This window comes from Chiloscyllium punctatum, chromosome 4 (genome assembly GCF_047496795.1).
Source record: "Chiloscyllium punctatum isolate Juve2018m chromosome 4, sChiPun1.3, whole genome shotgun sequence".
Lineage (NCBI taxonomy): Eukaryota > Metazoa > Chordata > Chondrichthyes > Orectolobiformes > Hemiscylliidae > Chiloscyllium > Chiloscyllium punctatum.
In genome coordinates this window covers 98,101,495-98,121,494 of record NC_092742.1, presented here as the reverse complement: position 1 = coordinate 98,121,494, position 20,000 = coordinate 98,101,495, and the positions used below count along the sequence as shown (strand labels likewise).

The window sequence follows — 20,000 nt, the reverse complement described above, 5'->3', positions numbered from 1 at the left end:
GTTAGGAAACACTTATATTCACAGAGCGCAGTAGAAGTTTGGAACTCTCTTCCACAAATAGCAGTTGATGCTAGATCAGTTGTTAATTTTAAATCTAAGATAGATACATTTTTGTTAAACAAAGGTATTAAAGCATATGAACGAAAGGCTGTTATATATGGAGTTTGGCCACTGATCAGTTACAATATCGTTGAATGGCAGAACAGCCTCTGGTCTGAATGCCCTACTCCTTTTCCTATGTTTCGAAGACATTTGGCCTCTGTAGGACATAACTCCTCTTAATGACTGTATTGCATAAAATAGACATGTCTCACAGTTGCTCTTCCTGAGGGATGAAATGTTAGTTGTAACCCTGTGTAATGGTGTTTCATTTGGTAGGTGATGATATTCGTCTTGGCTGATCATGTGCAGGCGTTTCTCAGTGAAAACAACATTCCTCCCTCCAAATCCTTCTATGAGGAAATGCTGAAGAACCAACAGGAGCAACAGCGGCGACTTGCACAGGAGGAACAGCGCAGGATAGAACAGAAGAAGAAGCAAGATGAAAAAATGGTATGTGTTGCATGATCCTTTGCGTTTTCTTTTCCTGCTTGTAGTAACTTTCCATTACTGTAATCATTATACGTTACTTCTGTTGTAGATACTTTTTTTAATCAACCTGTTCCAAGATATCATAGAGTCACACAGCATGGAAACAGACTCTTTGGTCCAACTAGTCCGTGCCGACCACGTTTCCAAACTAAACTAGTCCCACCTGCCTGTGTTTGACCCATATCCCTCTAAACCTTTCCTATTCATGTACTTGTCCAAATATCTTTTCAATATTGTAACTGTACCTACATCCACCAATTCCTGTGGCCGTTCATATGAACTATTCTCTGAGTAAAAAAAAGATTGCCCCTCATGTCTTTTTAAAAACTTTCTCCTCTCACCTCATTAATAAACATCCAAGTTTTGAACTCTCCCACCTTGGGGAAAAGACCTTTGCTATTCACTTTATCTATGCCGCTCATGATTTTATAAACTTCTATAATATCACCCCTTAACCTCCTCTACACTCCAGTGATTGATTAACCTCCTACCTTCTTGTTTATTGATTAATCTCCTACCTCCTACAGTCCTAGCCAATGCAGGTTATTTTTATAACTCAAACCCTCCATTTCTGCAACAACTTGGTAAATCTTCTCTGAACCTTCTCCAATCTAATAATATCCTTCCTATAGTAGGGTGACCAGAACTGCACATAGTACTTTAGAAGAGGCCTCATCAGCAACTTGTACAACCTCAGCATGACATCTCAATGCCTATACTCAAAGGTTCGAGCAGTAAAGGCAAGCTGGCTAAGCGCCTTCTTAACCACCCTGTCTACTTGTGTTGCAAATTTCAAAGAATTATGTACCTTAACTCCCTAGGTCTCTTTGTGTGTCAACACTACCCAGGGCCAAACCATTAATTATATAAGTCTTGCTCTTGTTTGTTTACCGAAATGCAATACCAAGCATTTATCCAAATTTAACTCCAACGGCCAGTCCTCAGCCCATTGTACTGCCTTCCCTTGCTGCTTCCTGATATCCCTCCCCATTCCTCCTTTTCAGAATTTAGAAAGTTTAGAAAATGTAAATAAGCTTACAGCACAGAAGTCTGAGGCCAAGAAATGAGTCACCCAGTCCCATCCCATTTTCCAGCACTTTGTGAAATTTGAGGTGCAGATTCAGACACTTTGAGTTCTGGACTTTACCCCCATTTGAGTGACCTTTTTTTTCCTTTTTTTTTCCTTGAATCCAGAATCACTTTAGTTCTGTGTCCCCTAGTGACTGACCTCTGTGCTAAGGAAAATTGGTTCTTTCCATCCAGTCTGTTCATGCCACTTACCACCTTCTATGCCTCAGTCAAATCTCCCCTCAGCCTACTGTTCCAAGGAGAATAACCTCAACCATCCACTCTTTCCTCATAGCTCCAGTGTTCTGGTCCTAAAATATTCCTGTAAAACTCTTCTTTCCTCTGCTCTACTGCAGTTATAGATGCATTTTCTTGCCATCAATCTGTTCAGAGATATTATGACACACCTCTGGAACACAGGACTTGAACCTGGGTCTTCTGGTATATTGATTAAATTTAAATTCTTTTGGCTGCAGTCATGGTGTTTGAACCTATGTCCTCAGAGGTTTAGCCTGGGCCTCTAGATTACTAATTCAGTAATTCAATAATTCATTGCTATCATGCCGCTGTCTTCCTTCATCATATTATACCTTGTTTGTTGCTCACAATGTGCGCCTGTCTGTACTGGACACCCCAAATGCAGATTGGATGATCAGTTTGGAACAGCTCTATTTAGTTCACAAGCATCACCAGAGCTTTTGTCTGCTTGTCATTTCCATTCTTTGCTCCATTCCTAGTCTGATCTTTGTCCTTGGCTTCCTAATGAAAATCTGCAAAAGTTTGAGGAGCAGCGCTCACATCTTTTGATTATGGTACTTTACAGTCTTCTAGACTCAACAGAGTAATTTCAGATTGTAACTGCTCCCTTTTTGTTGTTTATGGACGTTAGTTGCTAGTAATGATTCTGGTTTTGTTAATTTCAGCTCTTGCAGATCTATCTTTTGATCGTTTTACTGTTCAATGGTGGCCCTCCTTTACCTTATGCCATCAACCCATTTGTCATTGAATCACTCCTTTGTATTTGATGGGAAAAATTTCAGAACATTAAGGGAACATGATCAGTTTTACTAGCTAGTGAAAATATCTCAGAATAGAATGCTGAGGGGTGACCTTACATTTATAAAATCATGAGGGGCATGGATAGGGTGAATAGCCAAGGTATTTTTCCAAGGGTAGGGTAGGAGAGTCCAAAATTAGAGAGCATAGGTGTGATGTGAGAGGGGAGACATATAAAAAGGACCTAAAGGACAGTCTTTTTCATGCAGAAGGTGATGCATATATTGAATGAGCTGTCACAGGAAGTGATGAAGGCAGGTACAATTCCAGCTGTTTAAAAGGCATCTGGATGGGTGCATGAATAGAAAAGGTTGAGAGGGATATGGGTTGTATGCTGGCAAATGGGACTAGATTAATTTAAGATACCTGGTCAGCCTGGATGAGTTGGACCAAAGGGTCTGTTTTCATGCTGTACAACTCTCTGACTCTTATAGCAACGTTAAAGTCTTGAATCTATGCGTTAATGACATTTTTACTGAATGTGTCGAATACTGTCTGTCTCACCAAAAAATGTTCATGATAAAATACTTGCTTTGATTTAAGCCCCTGTAAACTATTTTAAAATTCAAGCCTTAAAATGGCGACTGATAAGAAGAAATGCCAGAGTGAGTATCACAGTACATTTTCAAGTGGTTGCAATGTGTTGTGTATAGAGATTGACGGGCTGGAGTAATTTATTTGTGATCTATAATTTCTTCCTATGTTTTAGACACTAATTGAAAAAGAAATCTGCGTAATATAATTTCTGATTTCAGTTTTAAACATTTAGGCTCGCCTTTATTGTTTTGATCAGTGAATATCTGAAACTATGGTTCTTAAGATCAATTTTGAAAATCTATGCCATACTTCCATTTGCTTGTCTAATGAGTTGATAATCTCCTCCTGTAAAGATTCGCCTTAAGTCTGGAAAACTTAAGTTCCCAGATGTTCTGAGTAGTATTGCTAAAGTTTAGTCCATTACAACGTTGATGAGCTTCCCAATTCTTGACCTCAGGGCCACACTTATTAGCTGGGAATTATCTGTGACAACTAGTCTTCTATAGTGAAACTACGAAATTGTATAGCATACAGAAATGCTATTTAATCTGTCATTTCTGTGCTGGCTTTCTGAAAGAGCTATTGATTTGTGCCACTTCCTAGATATTTACTCTGAAGTGATTTCCTTTTTAAGCAGAACTCCCTTTTGAAAGTTACTGCTGAACCTGCTTTCACCAACTTTTAAATTTACTAAGGGAAGGGATCTTCTCATACCTTCCCTGTGGCTTTTTTTGGCAAACATTTTTTTAGATTAGATTTAGATTAGATTTTTAGATTAGATTTACATTACAGTGTGGAAACAGGCCCTTCGGCCCAACAAGTCCACACCGACCCGCCGAAGCGCAACCCACCCATACCCCTAACCTAACACTAAGGGCAATTTATCACGGCCAATTCACCTGAATTCACCTGACCTGCACATCTTTGTGACTGTGGGAGGAAACCGGAGCACCCGGAAGAAACCCATGCAGACACGGGGAGAACGTGCAAACCCCACACAGTCAGTCGCCTGAGGCGGGAATTGAACCCGGGTCTCTGGCGCTGTGAGGCAGCAGTGCTAACCACTGTGCCACCGTGCCGCCCTTCTGTTTCCTGGTTTTGAATTCGTAAGTAGAAATTCTTTATATTTATAGGTTGTTCTGCTGTAATGCACGCTTTGTTAACAGAAATTTACTGAAACACATTTGACAAATTGGGGACATTGTCTCTAAAGCCCGAACTTTTAAAAAGTGTGTTGACTGTAATGCGATTACATTGCCAATACTTTAAGCGCTGTTTCTAAAGTATGATTTTTCTATAATGCGGGGTTGCTCAAGAATGCAAACATCGCATTCTAGGAGAACTACCTGTGTTAGCTCCATAAAAATACTTCTTGATTTTTGAACACCTATATTAATTCTCCTCCTAAGCTTTGCTATTGTAGTAAGACAATCCCAGCTTCTCCAGTCTGGCAGATAACTGAGACTTTACATCCTGCATTCTAGTAAATCATTCCACACACTATCTTGATATAGTGTGGCACCACAGATTGACCGAAGTACTCAGCTAAGATGTAATCACTAATTTATGAAGACTCACCGCAACTTCCTTTTGTATTCCAAGCTTTATCTAGAGATGTAACAGCTTAAAAACAATATTTTTCAGTTTTGTTAAAAGGTCACTTGAAATGTTAACTCTGCTTCCATTTTCACAGATACTGCCTGACCTGGATGTTATGAACATGTTGTGTTCATATTTTTAACCATCCAGTTCACTCTATGCCAAACATGTGATTTAAAAAAAATTAAGACAAAAGTTGTTCAACTTTTTTTTTAGCAACGTGAAATCCTTGAAGAAATTCAGAGATTAGAAGAGGAAAAGAGAGATGCAAAGAAACTTACTCAGTTGGCCAAACAGGTATGTGGGGATACATTATTTTCAAGATTCTGGCTTCTGAGGGATAGTTGCTAAATTCTTAATTCAACGAATACAGACTCGGACAATAGTAGACAATCTAGACTGCAATGGTATAATGCTGAAAACCAGATAATAATGGCTTCTTTAGATATTACTTTAGTAGGTAGGCTAGCAATGTCAAACAAACACATGGATTCAGCATTACCATCAAGTCCTGTGTGTTCTCATCACCTTTGTGGATAACTTGTTATGAGACAAAAAAACTGCAGATGCTGGAATCCAAAGTAGACAGGTACGCAGCAAGCCAGGCAGCATCAGGAGGTGGAAAAGTCGATGTTTTGTATGTATCCCTCCTTCAGGATTGAGGGTGGGTGTAGGGGGAGCTGCAGATAAAGAGGATAGCGGGGGCTGGTGGTGGGGTGAAGTGGGGATAGGTGAAGACAGGTGGAGGGTACGACCTGGTTGATCAGTGGGAGGAATGAATCTGGTAGGTGGCTGGGAGGAGTGGAAGAGAGGGGGAGTGCCTGGGAAGGGAGGTTATTTGAACTTGTTATAGCAACTCACGTGACCATTTGGCTACTGGATGTTGCACAGATAAAGTGGGGTGTTAAATAACATTGTCTTTGTGTCCTTTGAAACCAATAACTCCTCTGTAAAATAAATCCTGCATGAAATTCACCTATCTGCCCTAAAAAGTAAGTCATAACAAAAATCAATTTTTGCAATTTTTAACTTATTTTTAACCTACGTGTAAATGAGCTCTACACTCACGAGTTTCATAATTCGCAGGGGTTCTCAGAAATGGAACGATCATGGTATGGAGGGATGACTCTGTATATATGGGTGCTTTGAATCATGAGGACTAATCATATTTTGCACACCTCCAAGCATATTATTAGAAACAGAAAATGCAAAATAGTGAAATGGAAAATAGTAGGTTTCATCAGACCTGCTCCTTCATTCAATATGATATGATTAGATTAGATTACATTACATTACAGTGTGGAAACAGGCCCTTCGGCTCAACAAGTCGACACCGACCCGCCGAAGCGCAACCCACCCATACCCCTACATTTACCCCTTACCTAACACTCCGGGCAATTTAGCATGGCCAATTCACCTGACCTGCACATTTTTGGACTGTGGGAGGAAACCGGAGGAAACCCATGCAGACACGGGGAGAATGTGCAAACTCCACACAGTCAGCCGCCTGAGGCGGGAATTGAACCCGGGTCTCTGGCGCTTGAGGCAGCAGTGCTAACCACTGTGCCACCGTGCCACCCACAAATCTTGGCTGATCCTCTGTTTCAATGCATATTCTGATTCTCTACTCAATCCCTTTGATATCTTTAGTGCCTAGAAATCTATCTGTTTGATTTTAAATATATTCAGTGACTTGGCCTCCACTGCCACGTGTGGAAAGCAATTCCGCAAAGTCACTACCCTCTGAGTGAAGAAATGTCTCCTCATTTCAGTCCTAAATGGTGTACTTTACAACCTGAAACTGTGATCTCTTGTTGTAAACTCCCCACTCCTTCACCTGAACACTATTTGTGTACCCAGTCTCTCCTTGTTAGAATTTTGAGATCTCCTCTCATTTTTCTGAATTCCAGTGAGTAAATCTTTGCTTGCATGATAAACCTGCCATCCCATGTACCAGCCTAGTGCATACTTGCTGTGCTTCCTCAGTGGCAAGTATATCCTTTCTGAGGTAAGGATACCAAAACCACACCAATTGTACAGCTATAGTGAGGCAACCTTGCTCCTGTACTGAAATCCTCTTGCAACGAAGACCAACATTCCATTTGGTTTTCAAACAGCTGCATGCTTGTTTTCAGCGATTGGTATGCAAGGATTCCCAAGTCCCTTTGTACATCAATATTTCCATATCTTTCATCAGTTTATCAATACTCTGCTGTTCTGTTTTTCCTACACAGGAGTGGACAGCTGCCATGTATTTGTCCCCTCTCTCAACTTGCCAAAATCATCTGAAAGCCTCTTTACCTCTTCCTCACCATCCACAATTCTTCCTTATTCTGTGTCATCAGCAGAAGTGGAAATACTGCATTTGATTCCCTTATTCAGATTGTTGATACGTATTGTGAATAGCTGGGGATCAAACACTGATCTCTGTGGTACCAAGCTGGCTACCAGTTTCTACTCTGAAAAATACCTATTTATTCCTACTCTTGGTGTTCTGTCTGCTAATCAGTTCTCTCTCCACGCTAGTATATTATCCCACATGCACGTGCTTTAGCATTCTAATTTATGTGGGCTTTATCAATGTTTTCTGAAAATCCAAATACACCGAATCCATTGATTCTGCTGAACCTGTTTATCAGTAGTGTCCTCTAAACATTCCAGTAGATTTGTCAAGCGGACGTACCCTTGCATAGATGTATGTCGACACTGTCTAACCATTTGCCACTCTCCATTCAGCTGGTACTGTTTCAGAATCTGCAGAACTTTGGAAGATGACAACCAAAACATCCATTACCTCCATGGCCACCTCCATTATTAGATGTAGATTATGAAGTCTTGCATATTTGTCACCTTTCAGTTCTGTTATTTTCTCTACTTTTTTAATTATAAATATCAATATTCTTCAATTTATCATTCCCAATAACTTTTGCTTCTCTACTGTTTCTGGGAAATTATTTGCATGTTCTGTGAATCCAAACCTGAAGTAGTTGTTTCATTGCTCTGCCATTTCTATGTTCTTCATGATCAATTTTCCTGTTTCTCCCATGCAAGGGACCTACATTTGTCGTCACTAATCTTTCTGTTTGTACATTCTTACTATTACCATTCATGTAGTACTCTTACACTCTTGTTTCACACCTCTTAATTAGTCTCTTGTTTCTCCTTTGCTGAATTTTAAACTGGTCCCAATCCTTAGCTTTGCCACTTTTTCCAGCAAATTGATATGATTCCTGTTTGATTCTAATGCTATCCTTGATTTCTTTTATAAATTGTGCTTGGGCCACTTTTCCTTTTGTAATTTTGCACCAGAAAGAATGTTCAACTATTGCTAGCATACATTATTCCTTAAATATGATTCTGGGTAATTCAAGATGGAGGACGGGAAAAATTTCTGTCCGTAACAGGCTGCTCCTTTTTTGCGGTGTTTAAGGTGGAGGTAACTTCCTTGAATTCCGGGAGCAGCAATTACTGTTTTGTATGTGATTGCATTGTTTTGGAACTTTGGAGGAAAAAAAAGTTAAAATAACGGCACTTTTAAAAGGGAGAGGGACAGACAAAGACAGCACATGGTCAGGTCAGTGCAGGGGGGAGAGATAGAGAGAAAGAAACCCAGCAGGAAATTGAGAAATAAATTTGTGAGGAGATCTCAGTTATCTGTAAGAATAATAGGGTGGTTATGGTAGGGGATTTTAACTTTACACACGTAGACTGGGACTGCTGTGGTGTTAAAGGTTGAGATGGAGAGGAATTTGTTAATTATGTACAAGAAAAGTTTCTGATTTAGTATGTGGATGTACCTACTAAAGAAAGTGCAAAACCTGACCTACTCTTAGTCACCTGCCCTGCCTTATTTCCTGAGGTGTCAGTGGGGGAGCACTTTGGCGCCAGTGATCATAATTCTATTAGTTTTAAAATAGTGATGGAAAAGGATAGACCAGATCTAAAAGTTGAAGTTCTAAATTGGAGGAAGGCTAATTTTGATGGTATTAGGCAAGAACTCCCAAAAGCTGTTTGGGGGCAGATGTTCGCAGGTAAAGGGATGGCTGGAAAATAGGAAGCCTTCAGAAATGAGATAACAAGAATCCAGAGAAAGTATATTCTTATCAGGGTGAAAGGGAAGACTGGTAGGTATAGGGAATGCTGAATGACTAAAGAAATTGAGGGTTTGGTTAAGAAAAAGAATGAAGCATATGTCAGGTATAGACAGGATAGATTGAGTGAATCCTTAGAGTATAAAGAAAGTAGGAGTATACTTAAGAACTTAAGAAGGAAATCAGGAGGGCAAAAAGGGGACATGAGATAGCTTTGGCAAATAGAATTAAGGAGAATCCAAAGGGTTTTTACAAATACTTTAAAGGCAAAAGGGTAACTAGGGAGAGAGTAGGGCCTCTTAAAGATCAGTAAGGTGGCATTTGTGTGGAGTCACAGGAGATGGACATATTGAACAACTATTTTGTATTGTGTTTACTGTGCAGAAGGGCAAGGAAGATACACAATGTGGGGATATCTTGGTGAGATCTTGAAAAATGTCCATATTATAGAGAAGGAAGTGCTGGATGTCTTGAAACGCATAAAAGTAGATAATCCCCAGGACCTGATCAGGTGTACCCTAGAACTGCATGGGAAGCTGCAGTAGTGATTGCTGGACCCCTTGCTGAGATATTTATATCATCGATAGTCACAGGTAAGATGCCGGAAGACTGGAGGTTGGCTAACGTATTGTCACTGTTTAAGAAAGGTGGTAAGGACAAGCCAGGGTAGGATTAGAGACCAGTGAGCCTGACGTCGGTGGTGAGCAGGTTGTTGGAGGGAATGCTGGGGGACAGGATGTACATGGTTGTTGTTCTTCAGAGTGGTCATAAATGCAGACGTTCTGGCGTGTCTGGTTTGGATGGGCTTTAGGGCCGACTTGATTATAGCTAACAGATACTGCCCCAGAAAAAGGCTTTCAAGTTTTAAAAAAATTTGAACAATGAAAGGGGAGTGGCCAGCTCTCCCAGCTCAGCTTATCTCTGGTTTGGTTTGGTTTTTCGCTGTCTGGCTGTCCAGAGTGCTGGTCAGTATTTTGAGGCTGCTGGTCAAAGAAACAGCTACATGGAAATAGGTGTTCCATGCTGAATCTCCCTCTCCCTCTCCCTCTCCCTCTCCCTCTCTCCCTCTCAGTTGCAGAAATTTGGAACGGCGTCATTAGGTTGGGATAGAATAAGTTAAGGTATTGTGTATTCTGTTCTCTTTTGTTTGTGGTTCATTCAGTATTCTGTAAATAAATACTGTTTTGTTTAAAACAGAAGAGCTTTGATCAGCTGAAGCACTCCTGGAATATATACACCTGTTTAAAATAAGTAGAAAAGTTAGGGTCTGGGCTATTTTCTTGAAGTGTTTGGAGGGAGTCTGGTTTGGTCCATAACAGACTGGGGGCTCTTTGCAGGATTTGTTCTACAGTTCGGATATGGGATGAGGGTTGCTGGACTCGAAAGCAATGAGTGTTAGGTGTTAGTGTCTTTTATTCTGGGTGTTGCTTTCGGTTGGTTTAAACAGTGCTTGGGATAGCAATAGCTCTTTCAGCCACTAAGTGTAGAAGAAGTGACCTTGAGTGTTCTAAAGCAGTGAATAAGACTAAGCTGCTGGAATTGGCAGTCAAGCTGGAGTTGGAGCTGCCTCCTTTCATGAGGAAAGGACAGAGAATTACAGCAATAGCCGAGCATTGAGATTTGCTGGAAACGCCATCAGAATCTTTCGAGATGGCTAAAATTCAATTGAAAGTGCAGTAGTTTGATTTAGAGGCAAAAGAAATGAAGCTATTTGAATTAAAAGCAGAAGAAAGAGAAAAAGAGCAAATTGCTTTAGCAGGACAAAATGAAAGGAAGAGAGAAGAGAGGAAGGAAAGGAAGAAAGAGAGAGAATTTGAAGTTAAGAAGTTGAACCTTTGCCAGGATTTCAAAAATTCACTTCCTGAAGTAGTGAGAACTCCTGTGGAAGAGCAAAGAGTTAAAATGGCAAGATTAGCAGCTGAAATGTTTGCTAACTATGAGTTGGTCCATAAATTAAAGTTTGGCTTCCAAAATCAATTTCAATCCGCGAGGGATAGAAATTGGGGAAAAGAGAAGTCCTTACATATAAAGGAAAAGGTAGATCTCGGTGAAAATCATAACGATGACTTACCACAAGGTAAAAAGGAAACCTTGAAGGGGAAAGATCAGTTAGAAAGGTCTGGTGTTTTCACTACAATAAATTGGGCCACGTGAAATCAGTGTTGGTGGGTTAGAAAAAGCACTGGGAAGCTGATTTAGGAAACAAGATAAGCTAGCATATTTTGTTGGAGTGGTAACAGCGGAGGCTGCACCAGAATGCACAATCTGGTTGGAGGTTGGTTAAGGAGGAAGTGCTGGATCTTCTTAACTTCACATTTGCAGGCATATAGTTTAACTTGCATAGGCCAGGAGCAGCAGATAAAGAGGTTACAATGTTAAGAGATAAACGATCCTCTTACTCTTTCATGTTGAAAGGTGAGGAGATATGTACCTCTGAAGGACTATGGCCAGAAAAAGGTGCTAGTAATGGGAATTCACGCCGAGACCAGAAGTGCTCAATTATATTGTGTGGGGTTAGAGTGTCCAGTGAAGAGTGGAGTTGGGGTATTGGACAAACTGTCAACTCCAGGAATGCAATTTGTCCTTGATGATGATATAGCTGATTCACGGTAGGAGTGCTGCCTACTGTGGTTGAAAAGCCAGTGGAAACTGATGCAACTAAGCTATTAAAAGATGGACAATTCGGGATTTTATCCAGACTCTGGTAATGAGGTCACAAAGTCACCAGTTAAAACAGGAGAGATCAAAGAGAACAGCTAAGAAAGCTGAAGTGGAGTTAGCAGAGACCCTGTTTGATCAAATGGTTGACACAAACCAGGAGCGAATAGATGACAAAGCAGACATCTTTAGTTCAGAGAAATTAACTGAGTTATAGCAGAAAGATGAGAAACTAAACCAATTGTACCAAAAAGCATACATTAAAGAAAAATCCAGATGTATCCCGGTGTGCTACTATATTAAAAATGATGTCTTAATGAGGAAATGGAGACCATCGTATACTCAGGCAGATCAGAAATGGGCAGAAGTTCATCAAGTTATACTGCTAATGGGTTATAGAAAGGAGTTGTGGGTGTTGCATTTCGGGGTAAGAAAAACTCAAGCTAAAATGTCAAAACATTTTTACTTGCCTGAACTGCACAAGGATGTAGTTGAATTTTGCCAGATGTTCAACCCCTCAAATCAATGATCTGATAGTAACTACAGCTCCACTTTTTCTGTACTTTGTATATACTCTGACTCTCCTGATGGTCTAACTCAGTCTTAAAAATATTCAATTACGTGTGGATTGATAAAAAATTATGGAACAGTACATGTGAAATATAAAGGGGTTTGGCAAGGGGAAATGGCTGGTGTACACAGCAAAGTTTAAAGAAGAGATTGGCAGACCAAATAATGGTTGTGAGGGAGGGCAGAATAGAATTTATGTTTAGAATCCCTACAGTGTGGAAACAGGTCCTTCTGCTCAACAAGTCCATACCGACCCTCCAAAGGGTATCCCGCCCAGACCCATTCCCCAACTACTCTACATGTTGTCTGACTAATACACCTAACCAACACATCCCTGAACACTATGGGCAATTTAGCTTGGCTATTTCACCTAACCTGCAAATCTTTGGAGTGTGGGAGGATACCGGAGCACCTGGAGGAAACCCACACAGGTACAAGGGGAATGTCTCCACACAGACAGTCGCTCGAGGCTGGAATTGAACCCGGGTTCCTGGCACTCTGAGGCAGCACTGCTAACCACTGAGCCACCATGCCGCTGTATAGTAGTGGCTAATTCTTGTCCTTGCCTGACACCCATGACTAAATGCTCCCATCGGGGTTCAGTTAATCCCAGTTGGGCTCTCTTTCCCTCCATGCCATAATGATGTGTGTTTGTAAGTGTAATTTTCCACTTCTACTTTCTCTCTTTCTTCACTCCCCCCAGGAGCGGCGGGAAAGTGCACAAGTGACCATTCCAGGAAATTCTTCTAAAATTCCTGCTTCAAACAGGCAATCTCCTACCAACTCGAATGAAAATGCAGCGGACCAAGTTGACCACAAAAAGGGAGGGAACAACCAACGTCGAACCAATTCCAACGGCCGCTCAAAGTATGGATTTCGTAGCAGAATTTAGGGAACAAGAGCTTGGGTGCCAAATGCAGGTTGAACCTAGTTGAATTAATGCACTAGTAGTTCATCAGTCACGTTAACAAATTAGCATTTTCAATGTGCCATTTATGGATGTTGAGTGAGATTTTAAAAAAATCTGTATAGTTTCCTTCTGCATTTGAAAGACTAGGGGAGATGGAAATATCAAAGTTGGCCCTTTAAGAGAGATTCTGTTGAGATTGGTGTTAAGACAGCTTGTTAGGCTGAAGTGGGGTGCCCACTGCCTTGGATACCCTTGGTGCATCTTGTAATGGAAACAAGACCCACTCATGATATTTATATAAATTTTATTTTTGCATAATATGGGAATGTCTCTGGCAAGGCCAGAATTTGTTGTTCGTCCTGATGTCATTGAACTGAGTAAGTTGCTAGGCCATTTCAGAGGGCATTTAAAAGTCAACTAGATTTGCAGTGGATCTGGAGTCCAATTTAGGCCAGCCCTAGTAAGGATTGCAAGATTTCCTTCTCTAAAGGACATTAATAAACCAGGTGAGTTTTTATAACAATCACCAACAGTTGTGTAATCACCATTAGACTAATTTTTAATTCCAGACTTTTGTAATTGAATTTAGATTTCACCATCAGCCTCCTGGCTACCAGTCCAGTGACATTACCACTGTTCCATCTCCTGCTGAAACGTGGTATCCAGAATTGTACACCATCCTTCAGCTGAGGCCTACGTAGTGTCTTATAAAAATTCAGCATAACTTCTTTTCTCCTGTACAACATGCTTGTGTTAATAAATACTGTAGAGGGTCAGAGAATTATAGAGGCCTACAGCTCAGAACTCACTTCCTCAAAAGGTGGTGAATATTTCCAAGGCAGTAGTAGATAGATCCTTGATAAGGAAGGGCGTAAAATGTTATTGGGATAGGCAAGAATGTGGAGTAACCAGATCAGCCATGATCTTAGTAAGTAGCAGAGTAGGCCCAAGGGTCTAAGTCATAGAGTCATACAGCCCTTTGGTCCAACCAGTCCACACTGACCATGTTCCCATAGTAAATTAGGCCAACTTGCCAGCGCTTGGCCCATATCCCTCCAAATCTTTTCTATTCATGTACTTATCCAAATGTCTTTTAAATGTTGTAACTGTATCTACATCTGCCACTTCCTCTGGCAGTTCATTCCACACGTGAACCACTGTGTTTAAAAAAGACATTGCCCCATGTATCCTCTTTAAAACTTTCTCTTCTCACCTTAAAATGTGCCATTTAGTTTTGAACTCTCCCACCCGAGGGAAAAGACCCTTGCTGTCCTGCTGGTAATGTTTATAAAATAAACTGATGTATTTCTGAAGAAGAGTCATATCAGGCTTGAAATGTTAAGCCTGTTTCTTTCTCCACAGATGTTACCAGACTTAGAGTTTCTGTTGCACTTTGTTTTTATTTCTGATCTATTTCTCTTGCATTCAAAATGGATGATCTTGTACTTCCTCATGTTTAACTCCATCTGTTACTGTCTTTTGCCCTTAATTTATCGATGTCTTATTGTAATTTTTTGCTCCCATATGCAGTTTTTACTGTGCTACCTAACTCACTATCATTGGGGAATTTAGATATCCATCTCTCTCGTTCTTCATCTTGCAGCACTTCTATATCATAAGATGATGGCTTGCACTGTGTTGATAGACTCTGTTAAACATCACTTGGTGGGGCTAAGGAGCCCAATGGCAATTTCTGCCACATTTACTGCAGAGGAAGACAGTAGGCTGAGATGGCACAATTCACTGGCCTCTTTATTTCTTTTCTCTCTGGACACTCTTCTCAGCCAACTGAGCTTTTTGTTTCTGGTTGCCTTTTTTAATGCTCCTCCAAACTGTGCCTCCAGCACGGCAGACGGTGTTTGCCACCTTAATAGCTCACTTTCAGGTGTTCTTGTAGCAGAGATGTAGCAGCCCAAGAGGTTGTGGCCAGTGACCACTGTCCAGATCAGCATCCATCCAGTGAATATGGCCAAGCCACTGCAGGAGTCATTGGCTTAGCAATGAGTGTATCCTGATCGAATCAGCATGCTGCAGCATATCTCAGTTAGGAATCTTGTCCCTGTCGTGAAATTCCAAGGATATGTATGAGTCAGTGAAGCTATAATCATTTTCTTTAGCCTGGCCTATGTTGTCGGGTCTCACTACTGCGGTAGACTTAAGAGCAATCGCAGTAACGATTTTGTACAAATAGGTTTTAACTTGACACAGTATGGATTGGGTACAGACCTCCTATTTAGAAATTGGCAATGTTTGCCAGATTTAGTCCTGAAATGCAAGTAGAATTCATACTGATTTCTTGATCACTCTGTCTAGAATGTGTCTACCCATCGCACCTATTAGGCCACTTGGTTAGATCCACATTTTAAGTTGGGCTTGTTTTAATTGAAGTTAACATATTCATCTGTCTTGCAAAAGTGCTGTACAAGATTGGTCGATTCAAGTCACAATGTAGTTCTATTGATGATAAACTTTGTAATGGAAAATGTTTTTGCACTTGCAGGCGAGAACGGCAACTTTCTGTATGTAGCAATGAGGACAATGCCCAACCATACAAACTTATAAATTTCAACATGGGATCAACTGGAGGGTTCACTGTACACAGGGGAAAACTTATTGGTGAGGAAAAGTTTTCGCTGACTATTATACTTGCTCAGTGATATTTGAACATTTGATTGTTGACCCTTGGTTCTGGATTTGGTTGGTATGGTGGTAAATTAGGAGGTGAGAGGAAAATTTCTCATTTGTTGTCTTGTGACAGGTGAGAACGAGCAGTTGAACCGGTCAGTCTACTATGGCTTGGAAGAATTGACAGGAAATTTTGTGGTAATCTATGAATGGGTTCTTCAGTGGCAGAAAAAAATGGGCAAGTTCCTCACTAGCGAGGAGAAGGACAAAGTCGAGAAATGCAGAAAGCAGGTATTTATACCTATTTGAACAGGAAATCTGTGAATTTTGTTTGCATGATCTAGAGTACTGTGAATTACCACTAGTTTGATCAGTCTGATGATGTCTGATGTGGAAAATGGATAAATTTATCCTGAAGTAATATTCTGAAGTGGTAACTGGAGCAATACTATCAATTTCTGCACTTACCATTTGTGATGTTCACTATTATTATATGGTTTGTGGGTATGCTAGCAAGGCTGAGATTTGTTGACCATCTCCAATTGCTCGAGTCCTGATTAGCTATTTCAGAGGGCAGCGAAGAGTCAACCACATTCCTGTGGGTCTGGCATCGAATGGAGACCAGACCGGTAAGCATGACAGATTTCCTTCCCCATAGATTATTCATAAATCAGATGGTTTTTTTATGATACATGTTACAGTCGCTATTAATTTCAGTTTTTTTTTGCCATAGTGAGATTTGAACTCCTGTCCCCAGGCTGTTATAGTGGGATCCTGGATTACTAGTGTTTCACATTAACACTACATCATCAGTTCCCCTCTTGATGCCTTCAAAATAAAATTCCCCATTCTAAATTTCAGCTTGAAGTAAATACATTGAAGTAAATCTTATTTATTTGAAGTCCATTTTTATAGTCCACTATGGTCATTTCCCTTCAGATAATGGCAAGGTGTTTAGCAGGTCTTTGGCGACAATAAATGTGTTTGAGCACAGCTTTGTTGTAGCATTTGTATCCAATAAAAACTAATATGGAAAGTTTGTGTTTTATCATTTTTCTCTTGCTGCTGGATGGGTGTGTGCCTCTAATTTTGATCTCACCCGTTCACTTACCAGAGCAATTGGAATATTTGCTTTCTCCTTGCCTGTCCTCAGAGCATTTTAAGTGTGACCATATTATTTGGGACTGGCTTAGTCTAGGTCAGACTGGGTTGTTGAGGGACTTATTCCAAAGGCTTTGAGAAAGAACAGATTGGTGGTTGTGACAATGTAGGAACTTTCATGGTGATTTCTACAAACTTCATAATTTGCCATTGGTGGGATTTGTACTTGTGATTTCTGTGTTGTTCCTTCAATACCGTAACAGCCACATTTCTACAGCACATATCCCAACCCAGAGGGATGCTGTCAGGAGGCATGACTGAATTTCTGCTTCTGTTTTTCTAGATCCAAGGTGCAGAAAGTGAATTTAACTCTTTGTTGAAACTGAGCCACTCTAACCTGGTACGTTACATGACAATGTGCTGCAAAGAGAAGGAGAACTCCATTTTGGTCAACCTTCTTGTCGAGTATGTTAATGGTTCCAGCCTCTCGGATGCTCTGAACAAAGGGACACGTGTTGCAGTTGAGCGACTCCAGCACTATGCAGCACAGCTCTTGGCAGCCTTGGACTACCTCCATAATAACTCTGTGGTACATAAGGTCCTTAGTGCCTCAAGTGTTCTGGTAGATGGAGAAGGCAACGTGAAGTTGACAGATTACAGCATCTCTAAGCGGCTGGCTGACATTTGTAAAGAGGATGTGTTTGAACAGACTAAAGTACGATTCAGTGAGAATGCTCTGCCTTACAAGAGTGGTAAAAAGGGGGATGTATGGAGGCTGGGCCTCCTTCTGCTGGCGCTCAGCCAGGGCAGTGTTGTAAAAGAATACCCAATAACTGTGCCAAGCAATCTGCCCAACGACTTTCAGGATTTCCTCAACAAGTAAGTTGCAGACTCTGATTCTGCTATACATGGTCCATGGGTTCTATATCTTGAGATTCTGTTAGAGGTGAGACTGTTATTTCCTAACTGGTGCCTAGTGCTTACACACAATTCTGCCACAACAGGGCCAATATTGCAAGTGAGAAGCATCGGTTTCCATCCTCATGGTCCAACTAAGTAATAAAAAAAAAGCTCCATGTAAAACCAACTAAATAATGAAATAGCTACTTTTAATTTCTCTTTTTTTTAAAAATGTGGTTATCCCTTGCACAATGGGAAATGGTTTGTGAATGAAAACTTTGGAGTATTACCAGAAATATGAATGAAAGAAGAAATTCACACTTTTATAGTGCCTTTCACGCAGGTTGTCTTGGTGGTACGTTACAGTCACAAATATTTTTAAAATGTAGATTGTGATTTAGCTAATCATGAAGGTCAGTTGCACACAGTTAGGCCCCATAAATGGTGATACAGTAAAAGATTAATTAATCATGTTTTTTTTCTGAAGAAGGGTCATTAGACACGAAATATTAACTCTACATTCTCTCCACAGATACTGCTAGATCTCCTGAGTTTCTCTGATTTCTGTTTTTGTTTTATTTTCAGATTTCCAGCGTCCACAGTTTATTCTTATGTTTTTAATGTTGGCTAAGATATGCAAAAGAACTCCCTGCCTATCAGGCAGTCCTCACCATTTAAAACATTCTTGCTGAACGGTGGATTGTTTCTAAGATATGGTTAATGTTCTCTGGTTTGTGGGAATAGGAGTTTTAGATTGTACCGAATCAGGAAGTGTGTTTATGACGAGACATGGGTTGAAAATGCCCTATATCTCAGACTGATACCTTCATGTGACCGTGGAATTTTATAACTGGCTTATGGGTAGTTTAAAAAAAAACTCTATTCACTAAAACAGCTGGAGTATAAATCAGGCATCCAGTTCCTTCACAAAGTAGATTATGTTGTGCTGGCTAACTCTGTCATTCTCTCTCTTTGCTTTCTTTGTCCCTTTCTATTTGGGAAGCAGTTGACCTGTCCTTGCTGCTTTGTTGCAAGTATGGCTGAGGTTGGTACCTTAGTACAGGGGGATTTTTAAGTGAGAATCCATATCCAGATGTTGATCTATTCTGTGTTACACAACTATCAGAATTCTAGCACATTAAAGTGAGCGCTGCATCTTCATCTCTCCGTTGTCTCAATACAAATGTTCTTCAGGAAGGAAACCAACGCTTTAAAAAACACCTTTTTTAAAGGGGACTTATGTGGGAAATAGATGTTTCTTTCACTCAATTCATGTAAACAAATTGCCACTCATTGCTGTATCTGTAATAGTGCTTTCTTTGTGCAGCCATTTAGTTTGAATAATTCTATTAATGTAGCTTCACAAGTTGGGTGAATATATGAAAGATTTCTTATATTTACCAATACAATTCTCTTAAAAACTTAGTTGTGACTTAGACACTTGAAGTTCGAATCATTCCCCTTAGAAACCTTGAGTACCTTGTGTGACCTCTTAAGCGAAAAGACAGACAAACATGGTTTGATGCCCCTATTCAAGACCAGTTCTCAGTATGGATATACCTCGACTGTTTTCAGTCCTTCAGTTTCACACCTGATTTAGTGTGTGTATCTCTATCTCCTTACAGTGACTGGAAGTCCCTTTGGGTAGAATTAATTATGCAGTTTTCTCCCAGTCACAGTACAACTGAGTGGGAACATAAAGGCTGCAATTCATTGGCTCTCCAAAATGTCAGGCAGTGCCTAGTTCATCTCAGTGCATTGTCCTCATCTAAATATTCCATGTATACAGACTATGTGTATTCAACTATCGAATTAATTTAAGCATTGACCAAATAGAATATAATTTTCCTTAAGAACCTCTTATTCTGACCCCACCCCTGCCTCATTGATCTTTTGAGGATAGTGGTTTAGTTCAAAATAAAGCATCTAATTGAGTAAACCAATAAAGCTGTGGGTGGTTGTTGGTCATGGAGTAGCTCACAATATAAATTTTGTCAGATGATGTTTCTAACGTTGACATTTGTTGTAGATGTGTGTGCTTGGAGGACAAGGCACGTTGGAGTCCTCAGCAGCTGCTTGAACATTCCTTTGTGAAGCCCCAACTGGTACCTACACCATCGACCTGCAATGAAGACAGTCGAGAAGGTGAGAGGTCTACCACCAGTACACCACATTAGAAGTTTTCCCTCACCCACCATAAAGTGGCGAGTGTCAGCAAAATCATTAGCCATGAAGAGCTTTCAGTTCTTCCAAGTTCTCTAATCTAGTACACTAGCTCTTCTATTTTTATGAAT

At 40.4% G+C, this 20,000-nt stretch overlaps 1 protein-coding gene across 4 annotated transcripts in view; it reads left to right on the top strand.

Moving 5' to 3' along the window:
• The window catches only part of LOC140476562 (eIF-2-alpha kinase GCN2-like), a 122,586-nt gene that overhangs the window by 16,777 nt on the left and 85,809 nt on the right, over positions 1-20,000 (top strand). For 3 of the 4 annotated variants that reach the window (XM_072569360.1, XM_072569361.1, XM_072569362.1), the window contains exons 4-10: positions 379-552; positions 5,068-5,148; positions 12,874-13,037; positions 15,581-15,696; positions 15,839-15,996; positions 17,150-17,685; positions 19,736-19,851. In XM_072569360.1, the coding sequence (XP_072425461.1) occupies positions 379-552; positions 5,068-5,148; positions 12,874-13,037; positions 15,581-15,696; positions 15,839-15,996; positions 17,150-17,685; positions 19,736-19,851 (1,345 nt within the window). Of the gene's footprint in view, positions 1-378; positions 553-5,067; positions 5,149-12,873; positions 13,091-15,580; positions 15,697-15,838; positions 15,997-17,149; positions 17,686-19,735; positions 19,852-20,000 lie in introns of those variants that run through there. The other variant, XM_072569363.1, reaches the window with a different exon arrangement.